At 49.9% G+C, this 24,706-nt stretch overlaps 3 protein-coding genes across 4 annotated transcripts; 2 read left to right on the top strand and 1 right to left on the bottom strand.

The window, feature by feature from the left end:
• Positions 1-1,886: 1,886 nt before the first annotated feature.
• Positions 1,887-5,178, top strand: Lst1 (leukocyte specific transcript 1). The gene is made up of 4 exons (XM_052743836.1): positions 1,887-2,032; positions 3,468-3,572; positions 3,956-3,978; positions 4,951-5,178. Exons 1-4 carry the CDS (start codon positions 2,014-2,016, stop codon positions 5,098-5,100), a joined length of 297 nt encoding a protein of 98 aa, XP_052599796.1. The 5' UTR covers positions 1,887-2,013; the 3' UTR covers positions 5,101-5,178.
• A 391-nt stretch (positions 5,179-5,569) lies between these two features.
• On the bottom strand, positions 5,570-6,651 carry Ncr3 (natural cytotoxicity triggering receptor 3). The gene is given in 6 exon segments (XM_052744032.1): positions 5,570-5,666; positions 5,669-5,683; positions 5,786-5,911; positions 6,015-6,336; positions 6,338-6,363; positions 6,585-6,651. Coding segments are annotated over 6 exon segments (585 nt in total). The 3' UTR covers positions 5,570-5,637.
• Positions 6,652-14,659: 8,008 nt separating this feature from the next.
• Aif1 (allograft inflammatory factor 1) lies at positions 14,660-19,809 on the top strand. Of its 2 annotated transcripts, XM_052744176.1 has the most exons (6): positions 14,671-18,239; positions 18,415-18,476; positions 18,556-18,622; positions 18,947-18,988; positions 19,178-19,340; positions 19,610-19,809. In XM_052744176.1, the coding sequence occupies exons 1-6, from the start codon at positions 18,215-18,217 to the stop codon at positions 19,692-19,694; spliced, it is 444 nt and encodes a 147-aa protein (XP_052600136.1). In that variant the 5' UTR covers positions 14,671-18,214; the 3' UTR covers positions 19,695-19,809. The 2 variants fall into 2 exon arrangements, with proteins under 2 accessions (XP_052600138.1, XP_052600136.1); XM_052744178.1 differs by lacking the exon at positions 18,947-18,988 and having other exon boundaries at positions 14,660-18,239.
• Positions 19,810-24,706: the final 4,897 nt, after the last annotated feature.

Here is a 24,706-nt window from a genome sequence, read left to right on the forward strand (position 1 = left end):
TGCTTGAGCCGCAAAAGTTTTCACCAGTGGGGCTATCTCTACGCCCAGTGTTTGAAATTTTTAATAAAAAACTAAGGTGTAATAATAAAATTTAAAAAAGAAGAAAACTACTTAAATGTGCCCTGTTTGTTCTGCTCGGGACACACTGGGCAGGTGTGGTGTGGGAAATAAGTCCCACAGGAAACTTGAGCAGAGGAGACCCAGGCACCAGATTCACTCATCCTCTGCCTCCATTTTAGCTACCAGCCTTCACAGACTTGGGGTGCAGCTCTGTAGCACCCTCTCGGTCACAGTTGAGAGGCCATTCCCAGGTCACTATAGCCCTTAGTCCTCTGCTCAATGCCAAAGCGCTGCCTCCAGGGTTCCTCACATCTTTGCGAGCCCTAGCTTGTCACCCACTTCCTGAGTCTGTCAGCAGAAGCGTTGGTGTAGTCTGGCTGCCTCTGATTCTCCTGCTTCTTAAGCAGTATGCCGATATCCCGCTGCATATGGCTGCCGAACACCAGGATAGGTACCCCGGGACACCCCAGAGCTCCATCTGGCGCTGGAGGTGCTGGGTGTACACGCCCACACACATGAACCCTAAGCAGACACAGCTGGAGGGGAATCTGGGGATGAATTCAACATGGAAGGCCCCTGGAGGGGGTGGACATTCATTCCCAGGGTGAACTGGAAGGCTGGAACTGAGGGGGAACCACCCTAGTGGTCACCAGGAGTCTCAGAGGAAGATGTTGTAAGCGGTCTCCCCCTTCCTCTCCTAGATGCAGGGAGATACAGAGGCAGGGAAAGACGCTGATACCGGAGGGGCACAAACGCCTGAGGTGGAGAGGTTTCTTTCCACTCAGGTGGCTCTGAGTGGTTGAATGTGTCCCCTCTGTAAACCACAGAGTCTGGGAAAACTGGGAGTGAGTGGTGATCCTGGATGGGAGGAATACCTGCTAAGATAAAGGGAAACAGACTATGGATTTGGGGTTTCCCGAGCCTGAAGGCATCTTCTGCCCTCAGATCCTACCCTTGGAGGCCCCGTGACTTCACCTTCCGGAGATGTTAGAAGAATCTGTAGCTGAAAGTGGTGGCCTGCCCTGTCATGCACTCTGTAGGCTAAGGCAGGAAGATGGTGCGTTCCAGGCTAGCCTGGGCTACATAGCAAAACCCTGCCAATAATAATTAACAATCTGTTCCTGATTCATCACAGCTCCTCAGCCCCTCCCCCTGTGTCTGTCCCCCTACTCCACAGTATTCCTCTTAAAAGTAGGAGGCTCTTGGTTTCAAACTGGTCGTACCAGAATCTGGTTCTTGCGTTAAGTTAGGAGCCTCTTTCTGCCCTCAAACAGGAACCAGATTAAAGGGCCAGGAAGTGCCCGAGGGAAGTTAAAGGCCTCAGATCATTCTTAGCCACTTCCCCACACCAGCCAAATAAGGCTTTCCTGGGGATGGGTGCCTTCTCTTTACTTTCTCAGTGGTCGTGATCACACCCACTCCAGACCCTGGCTCCCTTGCCTTTATCAGCCCCTCAGCAGCACACAGGACTGGGCAGTGCTCCAGCCTCCTCCAAGAGTCTCCCCATCCCCACTCTCCCACCCCCACCCCCCTACTCTCACTCCCCCAGCCCCCTAACCCCCCCTCAGCCTGGGGCAGAGGAAACCCAGGGGGTCTGGGGACAGTCAAACACCGTCTCTATTACTTCTGGGTCTTCCTTGGCTTTTTGTTTGCTTTTGAGACAAGAGTCTCACTTTGTAGCCTTGGCTGGCCTGGAACTCACAGAGATCCACCTGTCTCTGCCACCGGGGCCAGCGCTGGGCTTTCCTTGTTAAAGTCTCAGGCCCCTGGCCAGGAAAGGGACACCATACTATATTATGACAAATAGAACAGCCGGGCGAGGACAAGGATTGTAATGGGGCCCCTTGCCTCAGATGGGGAACTTGGGGGCACGTGACCAGCCCAGGTCATTAAGCCCAGCAAAACAGGGATTAGTTTAGTCTTGACCTTCGGGCCTGTTCTCAGTCCCTGGCTATGTCAGAACAAGCAGACAGTAAGTAGGGGACTCCTCTGTTCCACAAGGGGAGGGATGGGAGTGCTGGAGAGTGAGGGGTGAAAAGTGGTGTTCATGGTCAGGACGGTGGTCAGAACCCCTCAGAACTAACCAGTGCAGGAAGGAGTGGAGCCTCCAGAGGCCCAGAAACAGCAGGGTGCGGGTGTGAAGTCAGGAGGGGTAAGAGGTCTCAGATACCAGGAGAGGTAACCTGGGGTATGTGAATCTGCAGAGGAAGTGAGAAGTTGAAGTCTGGGTAAAGAACGTGTCATGGGCTGGGGATGTAGATCAGAGTGCTCCTTAGCGGCTTGAAGTCCTGCGTTACAGTCCAGCGGCTCAACCTAGGCATGCTAGTGCCTCCTGTAATCCCAGTGCCACAGAGGTGGGGCCGAAGGGCCGAAGGTCATGTTCATGTACTCTGTGCATAGAGGCTTCTGGGAGTTTGAAAGCAGCCTAGACTATAGGAGACCCTACATAAAAAAACTAAACTAAGCTGGGCGGTGGTGGCGCACGCCTTTAATCCCAGCACTCGGGAGGCAGAGCCAGGCGGATCTCTGTGAGTTCGAGGCCAGCCTGGACTACCAAGTGAGTTCCAGGAGAGGCGCAAAGCTACATAGAGAAACCCTGTCTCGAAAAAAAAAAAAAAAAAAAAAAAACTAAACTAAAGTAGGGTGGTGGTGGTGGCGCATGCCTTTAATCCCAGCATTTGGGAGGCACAGGCAGGCAGATCTCTGTGAGTTCGAGGTCAGCCTGGTCTACAGAGCGAGATCCAGGACAGCCAGGGCTACACAGAGAAACCCTGTCTCAAAAAAATAAATAAATACATCTCCTAGAGTACTATTTTCCTGCATGTAAAACTGTTAGAGGGTTGTAGAGCCCTGGCTTTGACCCCGGAACCACATAAAACAGGCACAGTAGTATACACTTGTCAACCTAACGCTCAAGAGGTGGAGGCAGGAGGACTGGAAATTCAAACATACGTGGCTATGTAGTGAATTTGAGGCCTCCGGGAAAATGTGAGACTCTGTCAACAGGAAAGAAAGAGACAGAAAGGCTGGAGAAGCACTGGCTGGGAGGGGGAGGGGGAGGGGGAGAGGGAGGAGGAGAGGGAGGGGGAGGAGAAGGAGAGGGAGGAGGGAGGAGGGGAGAGGGAGGAGGGAGGAAGGGAGAGGGAGGAGGGAGGAGGGGAGAGGGAGGAGGGAGGAAGGGAGAGGGAGGAGGGAGGTGGGGGAGAGGGAGGAGGGAGGAGAGATGATCAAGAGACTTTGTAGATAAGTATGAAATTGTCAAAGAATAGAAAGAAAGTGGAGATGGGGACTAAGAAAAGATGAAAGAAAGAAAAAGATAAAAAAATAAAGGAACTGTGAAATTGACATTTAACCAGGGGATTGGGAAAGCAATGGAAGAAAGACTCCCATACTTCTCCACCCTACAGAAAAATTGCAACAATACCTGCTGTATGGGAGCTCGGCGCTGGGAGGGCTCCTCCTCCTGCTTGTCCTCATTCTGTTCACCTGCCTGTGCCGGATCCATCACAGAGGTGAGCCTTACTGTCACCTCCCACAGCCACCTACAGCTCACCGCCCCCCATACCCTTCCTACTGTGAGGGCAGAAGTCCCATTGACCCTGTCAGATTCGGGTAGGAGAGATGAGAGGAGACATTAGAGCAGTGTCCAAAAGGCCCCGGCTTTGACTGTGGTTCCCATGACAGTCCCATTGGCAAGTGAGGAGTCGGGGAGCCCGTGTGCTGTGGAGGGCTGTCTGGGGTTGGAGAGCCTGGTGGGGTGCTGTTCTAGGGAGCGAGCCATTCTGAGATGGCACCAGTGTGAGGTGCTGTCCTAGGGTGGATGAGCAGGCTTGAGGTGTCATTCTGGGGTGGGGGCTGGGGAGGGTCTTGCTGAATCACTTTTTTTTTCTTCCAGTGAAGAGACTGGAAAGGAACAGGGTGAGTCTGGGGGTGAGGGGGTGAGGGGGAACCCAAGTAGGGAGTGGGGCTGGGATGTAGGGGTGGGAGCCAAGAGAAAAGGGAAGAGGAAGAAAGAGGGAAGGAGAAAACGAGAGAGGCAGAGAGAGAAATGAGGTGACAAGAAGAGGGAGCAAACGGTGTGTGTATAAGACAACTCCAGAACAAAGGAAGGAGGAAGAGAGGGAGGAGACTGGAGAGAGAAGAGTTCCAGGACAATCAGGATGACACAGAGAGGCCCTGTCTCAAAACAACAACAAAAGCAGAGAGAGAGAAGGAGGGAAAGTGGCCGGCAGTGTGGGTTAGTCGACAGCGTCTGTCTAGCCTGTACAGAGCCCTGGGCTGGATTTCCAGGCCAGCATAAAACCAGAGCAGTGGTACATGCCTGAAGTCCCAGGGAGAGGCAAGGAGCTTGTCCTCAACTCCATATCCAGTTGAAGGCCAGCCTGAGCTACATGAGACCCTGTCTCAAAAAAGGAGGGGCCTCTAAGAAAAACGCTTGTTGCAGCCTGCTGTGGTGGCCGGTGCCTGGAATCCCAGCGCTGTGGGGTGCAGACAGGCAGGTCCTAGGGGCTCTCTAGCCAGCCAGCCTAGTGGGAATAACAAATTCCAGTCTGTCAATAATAATAATAATAAGTGTGGAAACAGTTGGAAAGGCGTCCAGGCGCTCTGGCCTACACAAGCACAGGCAGACATGCATACACCATACACATACAGAAAGAAAGGAGGAAGGAAAGAGGAAGAGCGGGAGAGGAAAAGCAAAAGAGAGCCTGACAGTCAAAGAGAGACATCGGTGAGAGTCAAGAGTGAACACTTGGGTGGACGAGGGGAGCTTCAGAGAGAGAAGAAAAGGAGGCTGAGGAAGCAGAGAGAAAGATGGGAGCTGGGGCAGGGCTGGGGGAGGGGTGTGAGGCTGGCACCCGGGGCCCTCATCGCAGTCCTCTGCCTCGCCAGGCCCAGACCCCAGAGCAGGAGCTCCATTATGCATCTCTACAGAAGCTGCCGGTGTCCAGCAGTGACATCACAGACAAAGAGGAGGGCGAAGGCATGAAGGAGGACCCCAGCACTGACTATGCCTGCATCGCCAAGAACAAACCCACCTGAGTACCCCAAAATGCCTCCCCCGACCTGGGTGGATGGTCAAAGTCACCCTGTGTTCGCTTAGTAAAGACTGGTTCCCTACTTCTGTGTCAGATTCTCCGTAAGCCTCCAGTCCATGGCTCACCCTCCCACCCGCTTGGGGTCAGTAGTCACTCAGTGAGGAAGGAACCCCAGCTTCTCTAAAAGCCAGTAAACAGCTTGTGGTCACCAAGGTACAGTTGACAAGGGGTCAAATCGGCTGTGACAATCCTTGTTTCTCAGCTGCTGCAGCCGTAGCCTCAGAGCCCAGGGCAGGCGGGTGTGGTGTGGTGGTGGGAGGCGGCTCTAAGCACTAAGACCAGCAAGTAGAAAGGTCTCCGGACCCTTCTGTGTCAGTCCTGGTGGAAGGGAGAGCTAAGAGTTGGGGGAGGGGCTGTGGAGAGAAGCACAGAGGGTGTCCGGAAGAACGAAGAAAATACTTGAGAGTCCTAAGTAGGAGCGAGGAGCAGGTACGGATTTATTGCTGGTCTTTGAGAGTGCTGGGTCACTGAGATTTAGAAATCACTCCTCACAGGCTGTCGGAGGTGTGCTCCCACGTGACAGGGGCCTGGGGAGAAGTAGAGGGTCTGCTCAGAGCTGCAGTCCGGAAGCTCTTCTTGCACTCTGTTCCTCCCACTTCTGCCACCAATGCCCCCGCTCAGCAACTCACATTTGCCCTGATAATAGAGGGTACTGCCCGTGGCCACAGAGAGAAAGCTGAGGGCATAGAATGCAGCCCGGAGGAGGAGACTTGTGTGGGCTGCTTGCTCTGAGCCGGAGGCTTGCTGAGGAGGCTCTGCAGCAGGAAGTGGAGAGGGGGGAGCTCGGGAACTCAGAGCTGGGGGGGACAGTCCTTAACTCCCAGGAACATTGCATCTTGGGGTCTCCCACCACCTCACCTTTCTCCACCACCAGCCGAGAACCGTTTCCTGTTCCGACGCCCAGGCCTAGCACCTCCACCCTGCACACATAGATTCCGGTGTCATGGCTTCGGGCGTCCTGTATGAGCAGCTCTGCCGTGTGGTCCCTGGTGAATTGGGGGACAGCGGCGAAAGAGGCCACACGGCCCGAGAACTCTGGGGTCATGTTGCTCACCTCCATCCCCGGGGCCACTTTGTCTTGGTACCATGTGACAGAGCCAATGGCCACCGTCCCTTGGCTGGCATTGAAAGAGCAGGGCAGGAGGGCAGTGGTGCCCTCCCGGGCACGAATCTCAGGGGGGCTGAGACACCCAGAGAGCACAGGATCCTGGGGAGAAAGCAAATATCCAGAGAGCACCTACCCAGTTACTCCAAATAGAAAAGCATTGAAGGACACCCCAGCTCTCCTCAGGAGGGTGTGTCAGGACCAGCACCCTGGAGTGTCTCATTAAACCTTTTCCTCTTCGCTAATTTAATTCCTTAGTTTTCAGATTCTTTCACACACCAACTCCCGCCCACAGACAGCCCACCTTTAGAAATCCAGTTTGCCCACGTGATCCTTGCGGTATACTTGAAGCATAGGGATGAATGCAGCTGCCCAGCTAAGTAACACCATTGTGTTATCACCCCAGGTGTTACTGCTGTGATGGGAGTTGGTTTTCGCCTTGTTTGCTAGGGTTTTGTTTTGTTTTGATCTTTGTTTTCTGTACACCTGACCCACAAACACGGATGCAGGCAAAACACCAATGCACGTAAACTAAATTCACTTTTTTAAAGTTTTGGTTTTTTGTTTTGTTTTGTTTCGAGACAGGGTTTCTCTGAGTAATAGCCCTAGCTGTCCTGGAACTCTCATTGTAGAACAGGCTGGCCTCAAACTCACAGAGATCTGCCTGCCTCTGCCTCACGAGTTAAAAAAACATTTCATGACATGTGTATGGGCATTTTTCCTGCATATGTGTTTGTACCCACAGAAAGCATTGGATCCTGTGGAACCCGAGTTACAGATGGTTATGAGCTGCCTTGTGGATGCTGGGGGTTGAGGCTGTGCACTCTGGAAGCAGCCAGTGATCCCCAAGTGTCCCTAACCATTGAGCCATCTCTCCATTGCCCCCCAGTGCTCCCCAAGTGTCCCTAACCATTGAGCCATCTCTCCATTGCCCCCCCCCCCCCCCCCCCCACCGCTTTGAAACAGGGTTTCATGTGGCCAGCTTTAGCCTTGAAGTCATCACACAGCTGAGAACGGCCTTGAATTTCTGATTCACTTGAGTGCCTGGATACAGGCATGTGCCAGCCACCATGCCCAGTTTGTGCAACTCCTGGGATCCAACCCAGGGCTTTGTGCATGGTAAGCAAGCACTGGGCCACATCCTCAACCCAATTTTTAAAAATTTATTTATTTTTATTTTTATGTGCGTAGGTGTTTTACCTGTATGTGTATCTCTGTGAAGGCTTCAGAACTCCTGGAGCTGGAGTTACAGACAATGGTGAGCTGCATTGTGGGTGCTGGGAATTGAGCCTGGGCCCTCTGGAAGAGCAGCCAGTGCTCTTACCTGATGTGCCATCCCTCTAGGCCCAGTCCAATTTTTTAACACCAAATTTCACTATGTAGCACAGGCTGGCCAATAACAACTTCTTCTCATCCTCTTCCTTTTTTTTTTTTTTTTTTTTCTGAAACAGGGTTCCTTTTTATAGCCCTGGCTGTCCTGAACTCTCTCTGCAGACCAGCCTGGCCTCGAATTCAGAGATCCTCTTTTCTCTGCCTCCTGAGTGCTGGGATTAAAGTCGTGTGCCACCACTGCCCGGCCTCACCTGGAAATTTATGTTGTTAATGCTCTAATGAGAAAAAAAGTAGTGATACAAGAAGTTACTGGCAAGCCGGGTGGTGGCACACGCCTTTAACCCCAGCACTCGGGAGGCAGAGGCAGGCAGGTCTCTGAATTCCAGGCTAACCTGGTCTACAAAGTGAGTTCCAGAACAGCCTGAGCTGTTACACAGAGAAACCCTGTCTCAAAAAATAAACAGAAAAAAAAAATCCAGGTGAAGATACGTCTATAGTTGTTTGAGAACTCTAACATGTCCACACTGATGAATTAAACCCATTGTTAGAGTCTGTGATTGATTTTTTTTTTTTAAAACTAGGGACATTTACTGGTCATTCAAATGCAGTGGTTCTCAAACTGGAGAGTGTATTGGAATTATCTGAAAAGTTGTTTGTTTGAGGCAGGATCTCACTATGTTACCCTGGCTGTCCTGAAACTCACTATATAAGCTGGTATCAACTCATAGGACTCTACCTGCCTCTGCCTCCTGAGTGCTGGAATTAAAGGCGTGAGTCACCCCCCCCCCCCAGCTTGCTTTCCTTTCCTTTTTTTTTGAAGCTAAGGTCTTGCTTTGATATCTTTGGGTCCAACCCATCCCCCTGCCTCTGTCACTTAAGCAGCTGGAAATAAAGTCACTACCTTAAAGTGTTTGTTAAAGCAATAGAGTAGGGGGACTGGAGAGACGGCTCAGCAGTTAAGAACACTGGCTGATCTTCCAGAGGACCCAGGTCCTGTTCCAAGCATCCACATGGTAGCTCACAACCATCTATAACTATCTATAACTCTGGTTCCAGCTGCTTTAATATCTTCTTATCTTCTTCTGGCTTTCTGGCCTCCTAGGGCACCAGGCATGCATGTGATGCATAGACATAAATGCAAGGCATAATGTTCATACACATAAACTAAAATTAAAAAAGAAATTACAGCCGGGCGGTGGTGGTGCACACCTTTAATCCCAGCACTTGGGAGGCAGAGGTAGGCGGATCTCTGTGAGTTCGAGGCCAGCCTGGGCTACCAAGTGAGTTCCAGAAAAGGCGCAAAGCTACACAGAGAAACCCTGTCTCGAAAAACCAAAAAAAAGAAAGAAATTACAGTAGCAGGCCAGGTGTGGTGGCGCCTGCCTTCAGTTCCAGCACTTAGCAGAGGCAGGAGGATCTCTGTGAGTTTGAGGCCAGCCTGATCTACATAGAAAGTTCCAGAACAGCCAGAGCTACATAGAGAGACCCTGTCTCAACACCCTCCCGCCAAATTATAGTAGCTGGGTGTGAGGGCTTATAACACCAGCACTTTTGAGTTAGAGGCAGGAAAATCAGGAATTCAAGGTCATCCTGGGCTACATATTGATTTAATTTTTTTTTTTATTTAAAAGTATTTATTTTTATGTGTATGGGTGTTTTGCCTACATGTATGTCTGTGTTCCACATGTCTACCCACTGCCTGTGGAGGCCAGAAAAGGTGTCAGATCCCCCAGAACTGGAGTTAGGGATGGTTGCTAGCCACCATATGGGTGCTGGGAGTTGAACCTGGTCCTATGGAAGAGCGGCCAGTGCTTTTAACTGCAGAGTCATGTTTCTAGCCCCTACATATTAATTTTAAAACTAGACTGGGCTATTTTAGATCCTATCTCCTGAATAAACATTACATCAAAAGATAACTGTGAGTTGAGCATGATGATCTAGGCCTGTTATCCTGGCTGGCACTCTGGAGCCTAAGCCAGAGTACCTCCAAAGTTCCATTATCAGCTCAACTATATAGAGAGTTGTAGACCATCCAGGGCAACATAGTGAGACCTTCGTTCAAAACAGAAAAAAAAAACAAACAATCAATCCATTAATCAATCAGTAGAACATTACCATGGGCCGGCCCACTAGAGATCTGCAGAAGAGCTGGAGAATTTGCCCAATGGTCCCAGCACTGATGATCTTGGGTCTGCGATCTACAGTTTGGAAATCACTGTCTGTACTCAATGAACATAGCTTTTTATAGTCTTCTGATTAACTAAAATGTTTCAGTTAAAAAAAATAAATTTACCTTAGACATAAGTCTCTCAAACTCCTAATTATATATTTGTACCCTATCTAATAAACTTAACAATCTAATAGACCTCATACATCAAGTTAAATCCTCAAGGAAGAAAATCAGAGTGACTAGAAGGCTTAGCTGGTAAAGGCACTGGCCACAGAGCCTGAGGACCCAAGTTCAAGTCCCAGGACCCACGTAGCAGAAGGAGAACAGGTTATTCTTTGATCTGTGCAAGCCTTGACTGGTGTGTGTTCCCCTCCAAAACAAGTTGATGTACTTTTAAAAATTAAAAAAATCAACGAAAGAAAACCAGCTGAGTGTGTTAGTACAAACCCAGAATCTCAGCGTTCAGGAGGCTGAGGGACTCAGAGGCCTGAAAGGTCAGGGCCAGGCTGGGCTACACAGCCGGGGCTGGGGGTTAACTCATTTGGCAGTATGCACAAAGCCCTGGCTTCGATCCCCAGCACCGTGAGTCATGGTGTACCACTGTGATCCTAGGACCTGGGAGGTGGGCATGAGAGAACCAGTTCAAGGTCATCCTTCGCTATGGATGGCTAGGCTACTGGCCTGTCTCAGAAACAAACAAGCAAAGATAACACTGATAGCCAAACTCAAAATGCCATCCCTCCTTTTCCATCCTTTTTCCTAGGGCCTTTCAGGTTTCGCTTTCTTGAAGGAGGCTGAGAACAAAGGTTCTGGAACGGATGATAGAAATGACCCTTTCGGGTGGGGGGCAACCTAGCAGGTCTGTCTTTTGAAAGAGCCCACAGGCGACAGCTTTCTAAACTGCTTTCTGCACCCTTCAGGGCACAGTGTTCAGCCCTCACCAGGCACCCTCTGGAGCATCTGAGTCCCCACCTCTTCCTTTACTCCCCCATCCCCACACCCCAGGTCCCGTGCAAACTCCCGGTCACCTGGATAAACTGCGATGCAGATGAGCAACAGCACCTTGGTCATGTCTGTGGTTGGTGAGGCAGACCTCATCAGGGAGGTCTAAGGAGAGGAAGAATGACCAACTCCTGATGCCTAGGACAAGCAGGGCTCACATATGACTCGCCAAGGACCTCCACCGCTTGGGGCTTTGAGCATCTCTGCATGTCCTGATAAGGAGGGGGATGCCTGGGGCTCTCTGGAGGCAGCTAGTGGTCAGGTGGTATATACTAGGACAGGATGTCCTCACATGTCTGATTTTACAAGAGTGGGTGGGTGAGACCAGGATGTGGTTCTCTCACCTTCTGAGGTTCAAGACCAGACCTTCACCCAGAACAAAGCTCCAGCCGAGAAGCTAGCCCTCCTTCCTCCCCGCTGGGCTGCCCTAGGATTTCTATAAATGCGGGGATAAGGGGAGCAAGCTATTGGCAGTGGTGGGTGTGAGGTTACGGGGGCTGTGTCTGGAAGCTTCATTTGTACAGTTGCACCTATTCCCCCAGCAGAGGGGGGACAGAGGAGTGTTATTAATGGATAGGTTTGGCTCATTCGTTTTCACATTTCCTGGAAAGGGACATTCCCAGCAGGTCTGCTTTACTGTGCCTGCTACACAGACTTACCCATTGGGAAATCCACTCTTTTGTTATTTTATTGACGGTTTAACCACATTTATTGGGAATCTACAAAGTGCCCCTATGTTTTTCACAGGCACAGTGGCGGACATCTTGTTACCTATAACTTCAGGCCCCACCGGTGCCAGTGTCCCCTGGTATGTGCTTCACAGGCCCACAGGAGGTGACATAGCACCTGGAAGAGAGGCCTTGGTGGAGTGTGCTGTGCGAGACATGGGCCTCTCCATCCATGCTGCCTCCTTTTGTTTTCTCAAGATGTGCGTAGAGGTCAGAGGACAACCTGTGGGAGTGGGTTCTCGATTTCCTTCATGTGGGTCCTAAGAATAGAAGTTAATCAGTCTTGGCGGCAAGGGCCTTTACCCACAATCTTGCTATCCCCATCTTTTTTTATGTTTAGTTTTTTTATTTTTAAATTTAGATTTATATGTATGTTTTGCCTGCATGTATACATGTGCACCATGTGCATGCCTGATGCCCATGGAAGTGAGAAGAGGGCACCAGATCCTCTGGCACTGGAGTTATAGATGGTTGTGAGCCACCACGTAGGTGCTGGGAATTGAAGCCCATCCTCCACAAGAGCAGCAAGTGCTCTTGACTGCTGAACCGTCTCTCTAGTCCTTAACCCCATCTTTTAAACTAATAGGTTTGTCCCTCTCTTTGTGCATAGCTCTGTCCTGCAACAAGTTGTCCATTTGCTCCCCACCCACTTGACTTTCTGTTGCAGCAATAACCTCATTAAGACTGACTTAGCCCAGCAGCTGCCGCATACACCTTTAATCCCAACACTCAGGAGACAGAGGCAGGCGGATCTCTGAGTTCGAGGCCAGCCTGGTCTACAGCGTGAGTTCCAGGACAGCCAGGGCTACACAGGGAAACCCTGTCTTGAAAAACCAAACAAACAAGACGGGCTTGGAGTACCTCCAGTGCTCTGTCCCAAACTACTCTCTTAGGCACCTGGACAACCACACGGGTCACACAATCTGGGAAGGGCCCACTGGGTCATCTGGCAACCAGTGAGCTGTGGAGAAGCCGCCCCACTAAGGCAACTAAGTGGAGGGTGTGAGACCCAGGTGCCGTGGGCAGTTACGTGCTGCCCCCTGCTGGCGACAGAGCCTGGGACTGTCGGCATTTAGGCTAGGCTCCATTGAGCCTCTATTCCGTGATCTCATTCCCAGCCCCAAGAGTCAGTGTGAAGAATACTGTCTTCTTCACCATAAGCCCATCGTTTGGGAAGGGAGGGGAGGCACAATGGCCTTTTGATTTGACATGAAAGATGCATTTTCTTATCTTTTGAGTTTTATTTTTATGTGTAAGGGTGTTTTGTCTGAAAGTATGTCAGGCTACCACGTGTGTGCCAGATGCCCAGAGGCCAGCAAAGGGCACAGGATGCCCTGGGAGTGGAGTTACAGGGAGTTGTGAGTTGCCATATGGGCTCTGGGATTCAAACCTGGGTCCTCTGGAAAAGCAGCAGGTACTCCTAAGTGCTGAGCTGTCTGGCTGTCTGTCTGTCCAGCCCCCAAACTATATCTTCACAGTGCACACTCAGACACAGGGCAGCATTCCATGACTCACGGAATAATGGTTTACAAGTCAAGTCATTCTGAGCTGGACTCTGTATCGACTACTTGTATGCACATCTGTAAATCGGGAGACTCATCCATGAACTTACAGACTCCCCATGCTAGGTACTCAGTGTGTATAGGACTCTTTCCTCCCACTTGGGCTGGTGTGATCCGGGAGATGGCTGGGCCTAAACACAAGGGAACTCTGCTCTCCCCTTCTCTTTTTGCCACCCAAGACTTTCAACCCTCTTGCCATGGTGATGAATTCTGGAGACATTACTTGAATGTTTTTTTGTTAGTCCATGTCTTAGTCAGGGTTTCTATTGCTGTGATGAAACGCCATGACCAACAGAAACATGGGGAGGAAGAGTTCATCTGGCTTATGCTTCCACTGTTCATCATCCAAGAGAGTCAGTCAGGAATGACACAAGACAAGAACCTGAAGGCAGGAGCTGATGCAGATGTCATGGAGGAGTGCTGCTTACTGGCTTGCTCTCCATGGCTTGCTTGCTCAGCCTGTGCTCTTATAGAACCCAGGACCACCAGCCCAGGGATGGCACCACCCACAACAGGCTGGGCTCCCCTATCAATCACTAATTAAGAAAAAGCCTTAGAGGCTTGCCTGCCTACAGACTGATCTTCTGTAGGCATTTTCTAAGTTAAGGTTCCCTTCTCTCAGATGATTTTGGCTTGTGTCAAGTTGGCATAAAACTACCCAGGGCAAGCCAGATGGTGGTGGCACACGCCTTTGATCCCAGCACTTGAGAAGCAGAGACAGGCGGATCTCTGTGAGTTGGAGGCCAGCCTATTCTACATAGTGAATTCCAGGACAGGCTCCAAAGCTACAGAGAAACCCTGTCTCAGGGAAGGAAAAAACAAACAAAAACTATCCAGGGCAATCCATCTAGAATAAATCATGGCATATGTGTATTCAAAAACAACTTTCACTATCTCTGAAGCTTTCTAAGGTCTTTAATAGTTATCTATCTATCTATCTATCTATCTATCTATCTATCTATCTATCTATCTATCTACTTGAGACAGAGTCCTAACTATGTAGTTCTTGGCTGGCTTACAACTCTCTCTGTAGACCATGGTGGCCTTGAACTCAGAGAAATCCACCTGCCTCTGCCTCAGTGCTGTGAGTAAAGCTGTGAACCACCACACCCAGCCTTCAATTTGATTTGTTTGCTTTGTTTTTCAAGACAGGGTTTCTTTGTTAGCCCTGACTGTCTTGGAACTCACTTTGTAGACCAGGCTGGCCTCCAACTTACAGAGATCTTCCTGTCTCTGCCTTCCGAGTGCTGAGATGAAAGGTGTGCACCACCACCTGGCTATCAATTTGATATTTGAGTTAATTGACACATCTCACTCTGTAGCCCAGATATTTGAAACTTGAGTATGTAGACCATGTTAGCCTCAAATTTCCAGCAACCTCTTGAATTAAAAAATGAGTTCTTGGGGTTAGAGAGATAGCTCAGTCAATAAGTGCATTGGCTGCTCTTCCAAAGAACCAATGTGGTCCATGGCAGCTCACATCCTCATGTTACTTGAGGGTATCCGACATCCTCAGTTGGCCTCTGGAACAGAATCGGTACATAGACATAGACATGCAAAGACCTCACACACATTTAAAAAATTTATTATTCACACTGAGCACTGATGCTCTGTCCTGTATGTCTTTATTAACAATGATCTTCAGAGTCAGACATGGTAGCGCTGAATTCAAATCACAGCTCTTGGGGGGCTGAGGCAGGAAGATCACTTGCTCAAGGTCAGCTTCCAGGCCAGCCTGGGCTACATGAGTCCTTTCTCAAGAGAATGAAAAGAAGAGAACAAGTTGTACATCTTTTTCATCACAGATCACTTGAGATTCATCCTATGGGCTACAGAAACCTGAAAGATATCTTGGCAGAGCACCTGCCTAAAGAGGAGTGCTGGCCTTAGGGGAGGTTTGGGCCACTGTGACCTCATGGAAATGCAGCCATGGTGACAGGCACATCAGTGTCCTCCATCCTACTGTCTCCCTGCCAGAAGCTCCTCCATAGCCCCCAAACCAACTGGAAGCCAGACATACCCTCTGATGTGGTCTGCACAGGTTAGTCTCCTGGGCAAAGAACAGAGCTGGAGAGGGAGAATGAAGGGTAAATAGAAGATTCTCAGGGTCCCTACACGCACGCACGCACGCACGCACGCACGCACGCACGCACGCACGCACACACACACTCTGGCCAGTGCATTCTTTTCCAGGCAGCATAGTTATGGGCCTAACTCTAGTCATTCCCCCTAGAGAGCACAGAACCATAACAAAGGCCCTTAGCAACAGAAGGCCCTTAGCAACAGTGGTCTCTAATCTCACAGGGTTCTAACAGAACCTTCTCCATCCCCATCACAAGTCTCTTCTGGTACATTTTGTTTTGGGGTTTTGGTTTTTTTCTTAAATTTATTTATTCTGTGTCTGTCTGTGAGTGAGTGCATGCCTGGAGGGGTCAGAGGTCAACTTTCTGTTCTTCCTTCTTTCTACCGTGTGGGCTCTAGGCTTCCCCACTCACGCCTTCGTGCCTGGTGGCAAGCATGGTAACTCAGCTAGCCATGTTTGCAGACCAAGTCTCAGGCTGGCCTAGAACTCCATTAAGGCTGCTTGCCTCAAACCTTCTGCACCCTGACTCAGCCTCCCCAGTGCTGGGAAATGGTCCTGCACCTCCAGCTGACTCCCTTTAGTCTTTCATGACCTCCTCCAAAGCTTTAGTTCAACTTCATCTGCACCTGATCTCAAAGCTGCTCCACAAAGACTCCAGCCACGAAGACTGCTTTTCCCCAAGGCCTCTCAGTTTGTGCTCCTCATACTCTTCCCCATATTACACTAAGATAAAGAACCTCCCTTCACTTCTTGGACAAAGCTCCTAAAAGCCCTGCAATTTCCTGAGTGATAAAGGCTTAAAAGGGCATCTTCTGTGTATTATAGTAAGACTCTTTCCACTGGCTTAAGCCAACAGGGTTAACTTTTGGAAAGTCCCAAGGGCAGGGATGGGGAAGGGGCTAGAACTTTTAACTCAACTGGTTCTTAGCCAATAGCTAATGATTTAATGGCTCATCCCAGCATGATGACAGTCCTTAACACCCCCAAAAGATGGAGTCAGAGAAGGTGGTGCCCAAGGACATGGAAGCTCCAGACCCATCTCCCCAGCACCTTCTCTCTCTTATCTGTTCCATCTGGCTTATCTGGCTATCACTGTTAGATACTTTATAATAGTGAACCAGCAAATGTGGGCAAGGTGCTTAACCTTAGCCCTGTGAGCCAGCCCAGCAAATTACCAAAGTTGAAGAGGGGCTTGTCGTGTCCTTGATTTATAAAGCTGGTGGTGCCTAAGACTTGAGGCCTGGACTCAAGGCCAGCATCTTAACCTGGAGCCGTCTTGTTGGATAGAGCCCCTCCACATGGAGGCCTGGCAGGCAATGTCAGCCATGAATTACACTGTAGGACACTTGATCAGTTTTCACCAGGAACTGGGGAACTGGTTGGTGTGGGAAGAACCTTCCCATGAAGTGCTGTAACTGGGGAACTGGTTGGTGTGGGAAGAACCTTCCCATGAAGTGCTGTAACTGGGGAACTGGTTGGATCCGACTCCTGCAAGTTGTCCTTTGACCTCCATACACATCCTGTGGCATGCATGCCTGCACACACCAAAAAATTAGGATCAAATTAAAAGAAACACAGTGTACTTTGTCCTTTTTTACCCAAACATCTCTTGCATCTCTGAGAGTCACTTTCTCAGAGCCATCTCCCCTGAAATGCTATCCAAACCTGCCCTCTACACACAGTGCTCTGCAGACCACGAGAGCAGACTTCTCGCCCGTTGGTTCACCAGGCCTAGCAGTGCTGCATGAACATGGCTAGAGATGTGTCCCCACCAGACACTGAGAGTGCCTGGAAGCCAGGGCTGCACCGCTCTCTGGGGGAGGGCAGCTGAACCAAGGCAGGCAGGAGGCTGGAGTCTTTTGCTAATCTCTCCCCTCACCTGGGTCGAGGAGAGGCTGAGTGGATACTGCCTGCGGGGAAGGGAAGGGTCAGAGTGAGTTGGGTTCGCAGCCCTGCCTCCCCTGTGACCCAGTGACTGAAGTGAGGAAGGCTATTCCTGGGAGGGCATTTACATGAGGTTTGGACCCCTGCTCAGCGTAGGGTGGAAGTGGGAAGTGGCTCAGTCCACTGTCCTTGTCTCACTTTCTGTTCCTCCAAAGTGTCTCCGTAAATGCTCAAATGCCTTTCTAGATTCTACTGCAGATTTCAAGGTGAGGCAGGAGGGCAGTGCTGCAGATCCTGAAGCCAGCAAACCAAAGTGCTTCTGGGACAGGTTTCATGTGTTCCAGTGCTCTCTGGAGCCCCTCAGAGAGCTGGCTCTTTCCTTTTCCAGGCCCTGGCCTCACTCAGCTCACTCCACGCCTGGATCAGACTGCAGACTTCAGCCTCTCTCTTCCATAAGGGAGAAAGTCAGCCAGCCCTCCTCAGCTGCCTGTCTTAACCTGCCTGCATCATGAAGCCTGAGGAAATTTCAAGTAACTCCCCCCACCCCCACCCCCAGGATCTGGGGACAGCCACTGTTTATTGATTCACCTCAGGATCTGAGGACAGCCACTGTTTCTGTTTATCACTTCTTTGGTTCTGGTTTTCATTTGAGACAGGTTCTTATTATGTTGGCCTGGCTGGTCTTCAACACCCAGGATCCTCCAGCCTCAACCCCTCTCAGATGCTGGGATTGCAGGCCTAGGGTACCATGCTTGGTACCCTCAGATCCCAGTACCCTTCTATACCTTCAGGAGCTGATCAAAGTCTTTCTCCCATGTACAGTCTGCTCTTTTAGAGAAATTGTGTGGAGCTAGGTGTGGTGCAGGGTTGCAGTTCCAGCCATTTGGGAGGCTGAGGCAGGACAGCTGCTTGAACTCAGGCACCTGGACAATATAATGAGACCCTGCCCACACACCAAAAAAAGCAATTTATCAGCATGTTATTTTTCATCCCCCTTTTAAACCCTCTCTGCCTTCTTCATGGGGTGCTGGTGTCAGCAGAAGTCATGGGGAAGTGATGCCTGGGAGTTAGTAGAGGAGGAATGAGTAGAAAGGGGAAGTATGAGAGAGGTCCCAGAGGAGACTGTGGAAGGACGAGCAGGCAGACAGAGAGACTCATCTCCCCACCTAAGACCACCAGCATCTGCTGAGCCATGAGCCAAAGCAAGGACTTGCAGGGTAGGGTAGATGGACCATACAGCATCATGAACCAGGGGCCAGGACGAGTCAGGCCTGGGGTGGGGAAACAGGGGGGCTGCCAGAGGATCTCAGTGGGCAGAACTTGGGTAACCCTCGGGCTGGGCATGGGGAGCAGGAAAGGAAGGGAGGGCTGGTAAACCTCTGTACCCCTTAGGAGGAAAAGCTTTTGGACTACGCAAGGCCCAGCAGGAGGAGGGGCTGAATGAGATCAACAAGGTAAGAGAAAGAACCAAGGGGTGGAGTCTGGAGGCTCCCAGGCTGAGAGGGATGACCCTGGCTCTGATCTCCCCAACAGCAATTCCTGAATAATCCTAAATACTGCAGTGATGAGGACCTGCCCTCCAAATTGGAAGCCTTCAAGAGTGAGGAGAAGTGTGGGTGGAGAGGGAAGCTAGGGGGGGGGGTGTCGACAAGCATGGGGGTTCAAGGCCAGCAAACACTGACTTTTGTGGTGGAAGCGGGAAGGCTGCTTCCACGTCTCTCCCTCCCATTCGTGGTCCTTTCCCTGCCCGTCTTAGCACCCCTCTAGGTTCCCTCCACCCTCACAGGGCCTCACAACCCACTATCCCCACTTCCTCTGTCTGCCCCCCCCCTCCCATGTCTTCTCCACTACCCTGGCATTGGTTAACTACCTCTTCCTTAAACCCCCATAACCAGCAATTACTCTGCTTTCTTTTCAAACCTAGATAAGTACATGGAGTTTGATCTGAATGGGAATGGAGATATTGGTGAGAAAAAGGGTGATTGGGGGGGTATGGAGACCTAGGCAAGTGGCAGTCTCTTCTACTAGCTCTGCCCTCTGTGGACAGGCAAAGGCCCAGCCACAATCGATAATACAAGGGTGGGGTATGGGAGCGTGGAGGTACAAGATGGCAGAGAGGGGACCCTCCTTTCCCACCTTGGTTTTCCACCTTCAGATATTATGTCCTTGAAGCGAATGCTGGAGAAACTTGGGGTTCCTAAGACCCACCTAGAGCTAAAGAAATTAATTAGAGAGGTGTCCAGTGGCTCCGAGGAGACGTTTAGCTACTCTGACTTTCTCAGAATGATGCTGGGCAAGAGATCCGCCATCTTGAGAGTGTGAGCATCCAGTTCCAACCTCCTTGAACTTCCCTGTCTTCTCCATCCCTAGCCCTAACCTTGTCCCCAGCAACCACCCTTCCTTCTTCTTAGAGGGTAGAGGGTCTCTTCCAAGACCCTTCACTCCCCCAACCCATCCACAGCTCCGGTCCCCACAGCCCACAGCACTGTCTTCCCGGCCCTTCCTCTTCCTCCCCTTCTCAACTCTTACAGCAACCTAAGATTCACTCCCTTGAGAGATGTGTCCCTGATGCCTGTGTCTCTTCCAGGATTCTGATGTATGAGGAAAAAAACAAAGAACACCAGAAGCCAACTGGTCCCCCAGCCAAGAAAGCTATTTCTGAGTTGCCCTAATGGAGGTGGATGTGCACATGGTGGGACTGAAGGGGCCGTCGAACGACAGCAGCACGGAAAGAAGTAGTTGTGAGCCAGAGTCAAACTAAATAAATAATGCTCCCTACCGGGTCAAGTCAGCTTCGCTCTTCCTGGGGACACCTGGCCTGGGTCTGGGGAGGAAGGAAGCACCTTTGCCCCAATAATCCGTCTGTTCAATACTCAATGGGTTTGCTGTAGCGGGTAGTTCTTTGTACTGAGGGGAGATTGCAGAGTTCCAAGACAGCTTTGGCTGGAAAGAATAGAGGTATGTGCCTGGTGGTGGGGGCGTAGGCCTTTAATCCCAGCACTTGGGAGGCAAAGGCAGAGGCAGAGGCAGAGGCAGGTGGATCTCTGTGAGTTCAAGACCAGCCTGATCTACAGAGTGAGTTCCAGGACAGCCAGGGATACACAGAGGAACAATGTCTTCAAAAACAAAAAAAATAAAACAAGAAGTGAAGTTAACCTTGACTGAGTCTTCATCTCCACCTCTGTGACCCCAACAAATCACACAGCTTCTCAGGCTTAACTTTGAAAATGGGAATGAATGAGAACTAAGCTTTTTGTTTGTTTATTTTTTGAGACAGCATCTCTCTGCATAGCCCTGGCTGTCCTGGAACTTGCTCTGTAGATCAGGCTGCAGCCCCAGCACACAGAGCCTCCCAGGGGGCTCTTCACAGAGGTGAAGTGAGGGAATGTCCTTTTCGGTAATTCCCATAGAGAGCTCCAGTAACTGTGTAAAACTTCAGGTAAGGGTGGAGGGCTAGAACAAGGCTCAGCAGTTAAGAGCATATGCTGCTCTTGAAGAGGACCAGGGCTGGGAATGAAGCTCAGAGGCCTAGCATACACCAGTCTTTAAGGTCAAGCCCCAGACCAAAAAGACCAGGATTTGGTTCCTAGCACTGTGGAGCTCAGTGACTCCAGTTCCAGAGGTTCTGATATCCTCTTCTGCTTTCTGTGGGCACTGCACTCATGGACACCCCACATACACAAATACACATAATTAAAATAAAAAGAATAAGCCATAGCCGGTGGTGGTGGCACACACCTTTAATCCCAGCACTCAGAAGGCAGAGGCAGGTGGATCTCTGAGTTTGAGGCCAGTCTGGTCTACAGAGCGAGTTCCAGGATAGCCAGAGCTACACAGAGAAACCCTGTCTCAAAAAACCAAAACGAAAAAAAAAAGACTAAGCCAGGCGTGGGTGGTGCACACCTTTAATTCCAACCCTCAGGAGGCAAGGGCAGGCATATCTTCTGTGGGTCTGAGGCCAGTCTGATCTATATAGTGAGTTCCAGGCCAACAAGGATGACAAAGTAGTTTGAACACAAATATACCTCACACATACAAATTATATTGGTGCTGAGAATTAAACATTCTTTATCACAAAGCTACACTTCTAACTACGGCTGAAATTTTTTAAACTAATTTTTGATTGTGTATACGTATGTATGTGAGTATGTGCACCAGTGCCTAGGGTTCATGACCCTTCTGCTTCAGTCTTGGAAGTGCTGGGATCAAGGTACCAATCTTCTATCTAGATAACTATTAGCAGGCAAGAAGCTCTTTAAATGCCTGTTTGGCTGATTTTGTCTCGCTCCTTGTTTGGTGGCAGCAAGTGGCGCCCTCTAGTGTAAAGCTCAGATATAGCTCTTGTAGGGTTGAATCAGGGCTCTTCTCGACACTTGGCAGATGAGCCTAAGATCCTTCAGCCCTTGAGACCAGGCAGTAACACAGCTGTTGGCAAGGCGTGTCCAGGACCCGTCCTGAAAACTTGACAGCTCTCTTGGAAATATTATTATTTTTTTTTATTTTTTTATTTTTTTATTTTGGTTTTTCGAGACAGGGTTTCTCCTTGTAGTTTTGGTGCCTTTCCTGGAACTCACTATGTAGACCAGGCTGGCCTCGAACTCAGAGATCCATCTGGCTCTGCCTCCTGAGTGCTGGGATTAAAGGCATTCGCTACCACTGCCCGGACTCTCTGGAACTCTTACAGTGACAGGGGCCTGCAGTTTCTCCTCTCTGGCTCTTTTATTTATTTATTTATTTTGGTTTTTGAGTTAGGGTTTCTCTGTGTAGAGCAGGCTGTCCGTGAACTCGCTGTGAAGACCAGACTGGTCTTGAACTCACAGAGATCCACCTGCCTTTGCCTCCCAAGTGCTGGTATTAAAGGTGTGCACCACCACCGCCCAGACTTTATTTTTAATTATTACTTTATATATACAAATGTTTTGCCTTCTTGTAAGTCTATGCACGTGTCCCTGGTGCCCAGAGGCCAGAAGAGGGCATCAGATCGATCCCTGGAACTGGAATTATAGCCTGTTGTGAGCCACCATGGGTGCTAGGAGTTGAACCCGGGTCCTCCATAAGGGTGCGGCAGTGGCAGGTGTTCTTAACCTCTGAGCCATCATCGATCCAGCTTTTTTTTTTTTAATTGAGATAACATCTTACTATCCAGGTTGGTCTGGAACTCATAAAGATCTGCCTGCCTCTGTGGGATTCATGGTCATGGGGTGTGTCGCCAGCTCCTCTGGTTCACTATAGTTTTCTATTCTTTGGCCTCGGCTCTCCATCCTTTACGCTCCTGCTCTTCCCCTTGTTCCTGCCTCCATGCTCTCTCACACTGAACAGCTGCCTCCTCCTTAGCTGCCAGGCAGCTGGCCTCTGCCATTCAGTGCTGCTTTCCACACTGCCAGCTCAGCCCACACCACGGAAAGTAGGCAAGAAAAGATCACCAGAGAGGAGTCCTTAATTGGGCCCTATGTTCTGACACTGAGGGAGGCAGCACTCCTGTGAGTGCTGTGAGCAACTTCCAAGTGAGCCAAATGCCTTTGCTTACATCCCCAGGGAAGGGTAGCACCAATCACAGCAAACCTCTCATGACAATGATTCAAACTGCAAAACTCCCAGAATCGTCCCTTTAACACCAGTCACAGCAGCGTCTCTGCCAGGCCACTAAAGGTAGTGCTCTCTGCTGGGGATGTCTTTCTGGATGCTGTGAATGTGTGTTGCTCTGATTTGGGTGATAAATAAAACGCTGGTTGGCCAGTAGCCAGGCAGGAAATATAGTGTAGGTGGGACAAGCAGAGAGAATTCTGGAAAGAGGAAGGCTGAGTCAGGAGTCAGTTGCCAGCCAGACACAGAGGAAGCAAGATGACAAGGCAGAACTGAGAAAAGTGGCCGCAGGGCCGCGGGTGAGAGAGATTTGTCCTGACCGTGGGTCAGGTGGGACACAGGAAAACTTCAGCTACAGCTCCCTTTCTGGCCTCTATGGAAATGGCAGAAGATCATCTATGCCTGTGAGAGCAGAAAGTTCAGTACAAACTATTTGAAACAGCCCTGGCTGGGGCTCTACCTTCAGGGGCTGGAGCAATCAGCTGCGTTATTTCTTCCACACTGTGGAGTGTTCAAAAGAATGGAAGTTGGCAAAGAGTGGTCTGGCAAGCTTTTGATTGACAGACCTTCCTCTCAAGGAAGCCAGGGAAGGTAGGGAGAGAGAATCCAACAGGGCCAACTGGGGAGTCAAACTGTCCCATGCTCTGGCGTACAATAAAGACTTAAAGAACTTATTGATGGTACTTAATAACAATTGAAACAGTGCTTAGCACCCAGTGACCCAAGTAGGGTGTTTCAAGATTACAAGCACATAATTCTAAACTATGTCCTTCTAGCTTTTCGTCTCCGTTGTCTGTATTGGACAAGTGATTCCTTTATTTACCTACATCAGCTAGATACGGGCCTGCAAACCTTTGCTGCTACTCCTCTGTCTTTTGGACCTGAACTATATGTATTCTCTCAAAATGACTAAGATTTTCACCACATTTCAGTGTGTGTGTGTGTGCGCGTGCAAGAGAGAGAGAGAGAGAGAGAGAGAGAGAGAGAGAGAGAGAACGATGTGGGTACATATGGAGGCCAGAGGACAATCTTGGCTGTTTGTCATTCCTCAGAGGATGTCCACCAGGTCCACCTGTCCTCTGCAGCACTGGGATCACAAGGGGATGCCGAGTTCTACGTTTCTACCTCCCCCCTGCTCTCTCCATGTTTCCTGAGGTTTTCTAGAGCACTCTTTACCCTGCTCTCACCAGCAGTCAGCCGCTGGAGAGATGGCTCAGTGGTTAACAGCACTTGCTGTTCTTTCAGAGAACCTGGACTCGATTCCTAACACATCTGGGAGTTCAAACCACCTGTAACTCCAGTTCCAGGGGATCCAACATCCTTTTCTGAGGTCCACTAGGAACCCATGTGGTACAGATGTATACATGTAGATATCCATACACAGAAAATTAAAAAAAAATGAATCTAAGAAGCTTTTTCTGGGGTTGGAGAAATGGCTAAGTTTGGATCTCGTTACTCATGTATAGGCTGGGCGGATCACATCTGTCTGTAACTCCCGCACTAGGGTGCAGAGAGGGAGGATCCCTGGAGTTCACTGGCCAGTCCATCTGGAATCCCTGCTCACCTACCCAACTATCCAGATTCACTGGAAGAGTGTTTCAAAAATATGAAGTGTCTGGGGGAAGACCTCTGGATGTCAACCTCTGGCTTGCACAACCACCCATAAAGGCCAGTGCACCCCTCATATACATTAAAAAAATGAACAAGAAAATGTTGACTAGGTAGGCTCGGTGAGCGGCAAAGGATTTTACAGTCAAGTACTAAGAAACAAAGAGGGGAAACTGTACCACCTTTGAAACCTTTCATTGTTGAAAGAACACAAATTGCCAATAACGTTAACTATACAATTTTTTTTAAAATTACAGGGCATAAAATTAAATGTCCACCTTGGTTGTTCACGGCTAAAATTTGGAAGAGTAGGTCATTCCTAGTCTTTGTTCAAATGATTTGCATATATTATGCAAATACCCAGAACCCCTCGAAGAACGCCTACTCGGAGAAAGTCAATGATACTCTCTTCTGGACCCTTTCATTGGCTTGCCTACCCCCTTCATTTGCATGACGTGATTTAATGACTGGAAAGCCCGCCTCCCTGAAGCAT

This window comes from Peromyscus californicus, unplaced genomic scaffold, assembly GCF_007827085.1.
Source record: "Peromyscus californicus insignis strain IS unplaced genomic scaffold, ASM782708v3 Scaffold_19__1_contigs__length_69161282, whole genome shotgun sequence".
NCBI classification, from domain to species: Eukaryota; Metazoa; Chordata; class Mammalia; order Rodentia; family Cricetidae; genus Peromyscus; species Peromyscus californicus.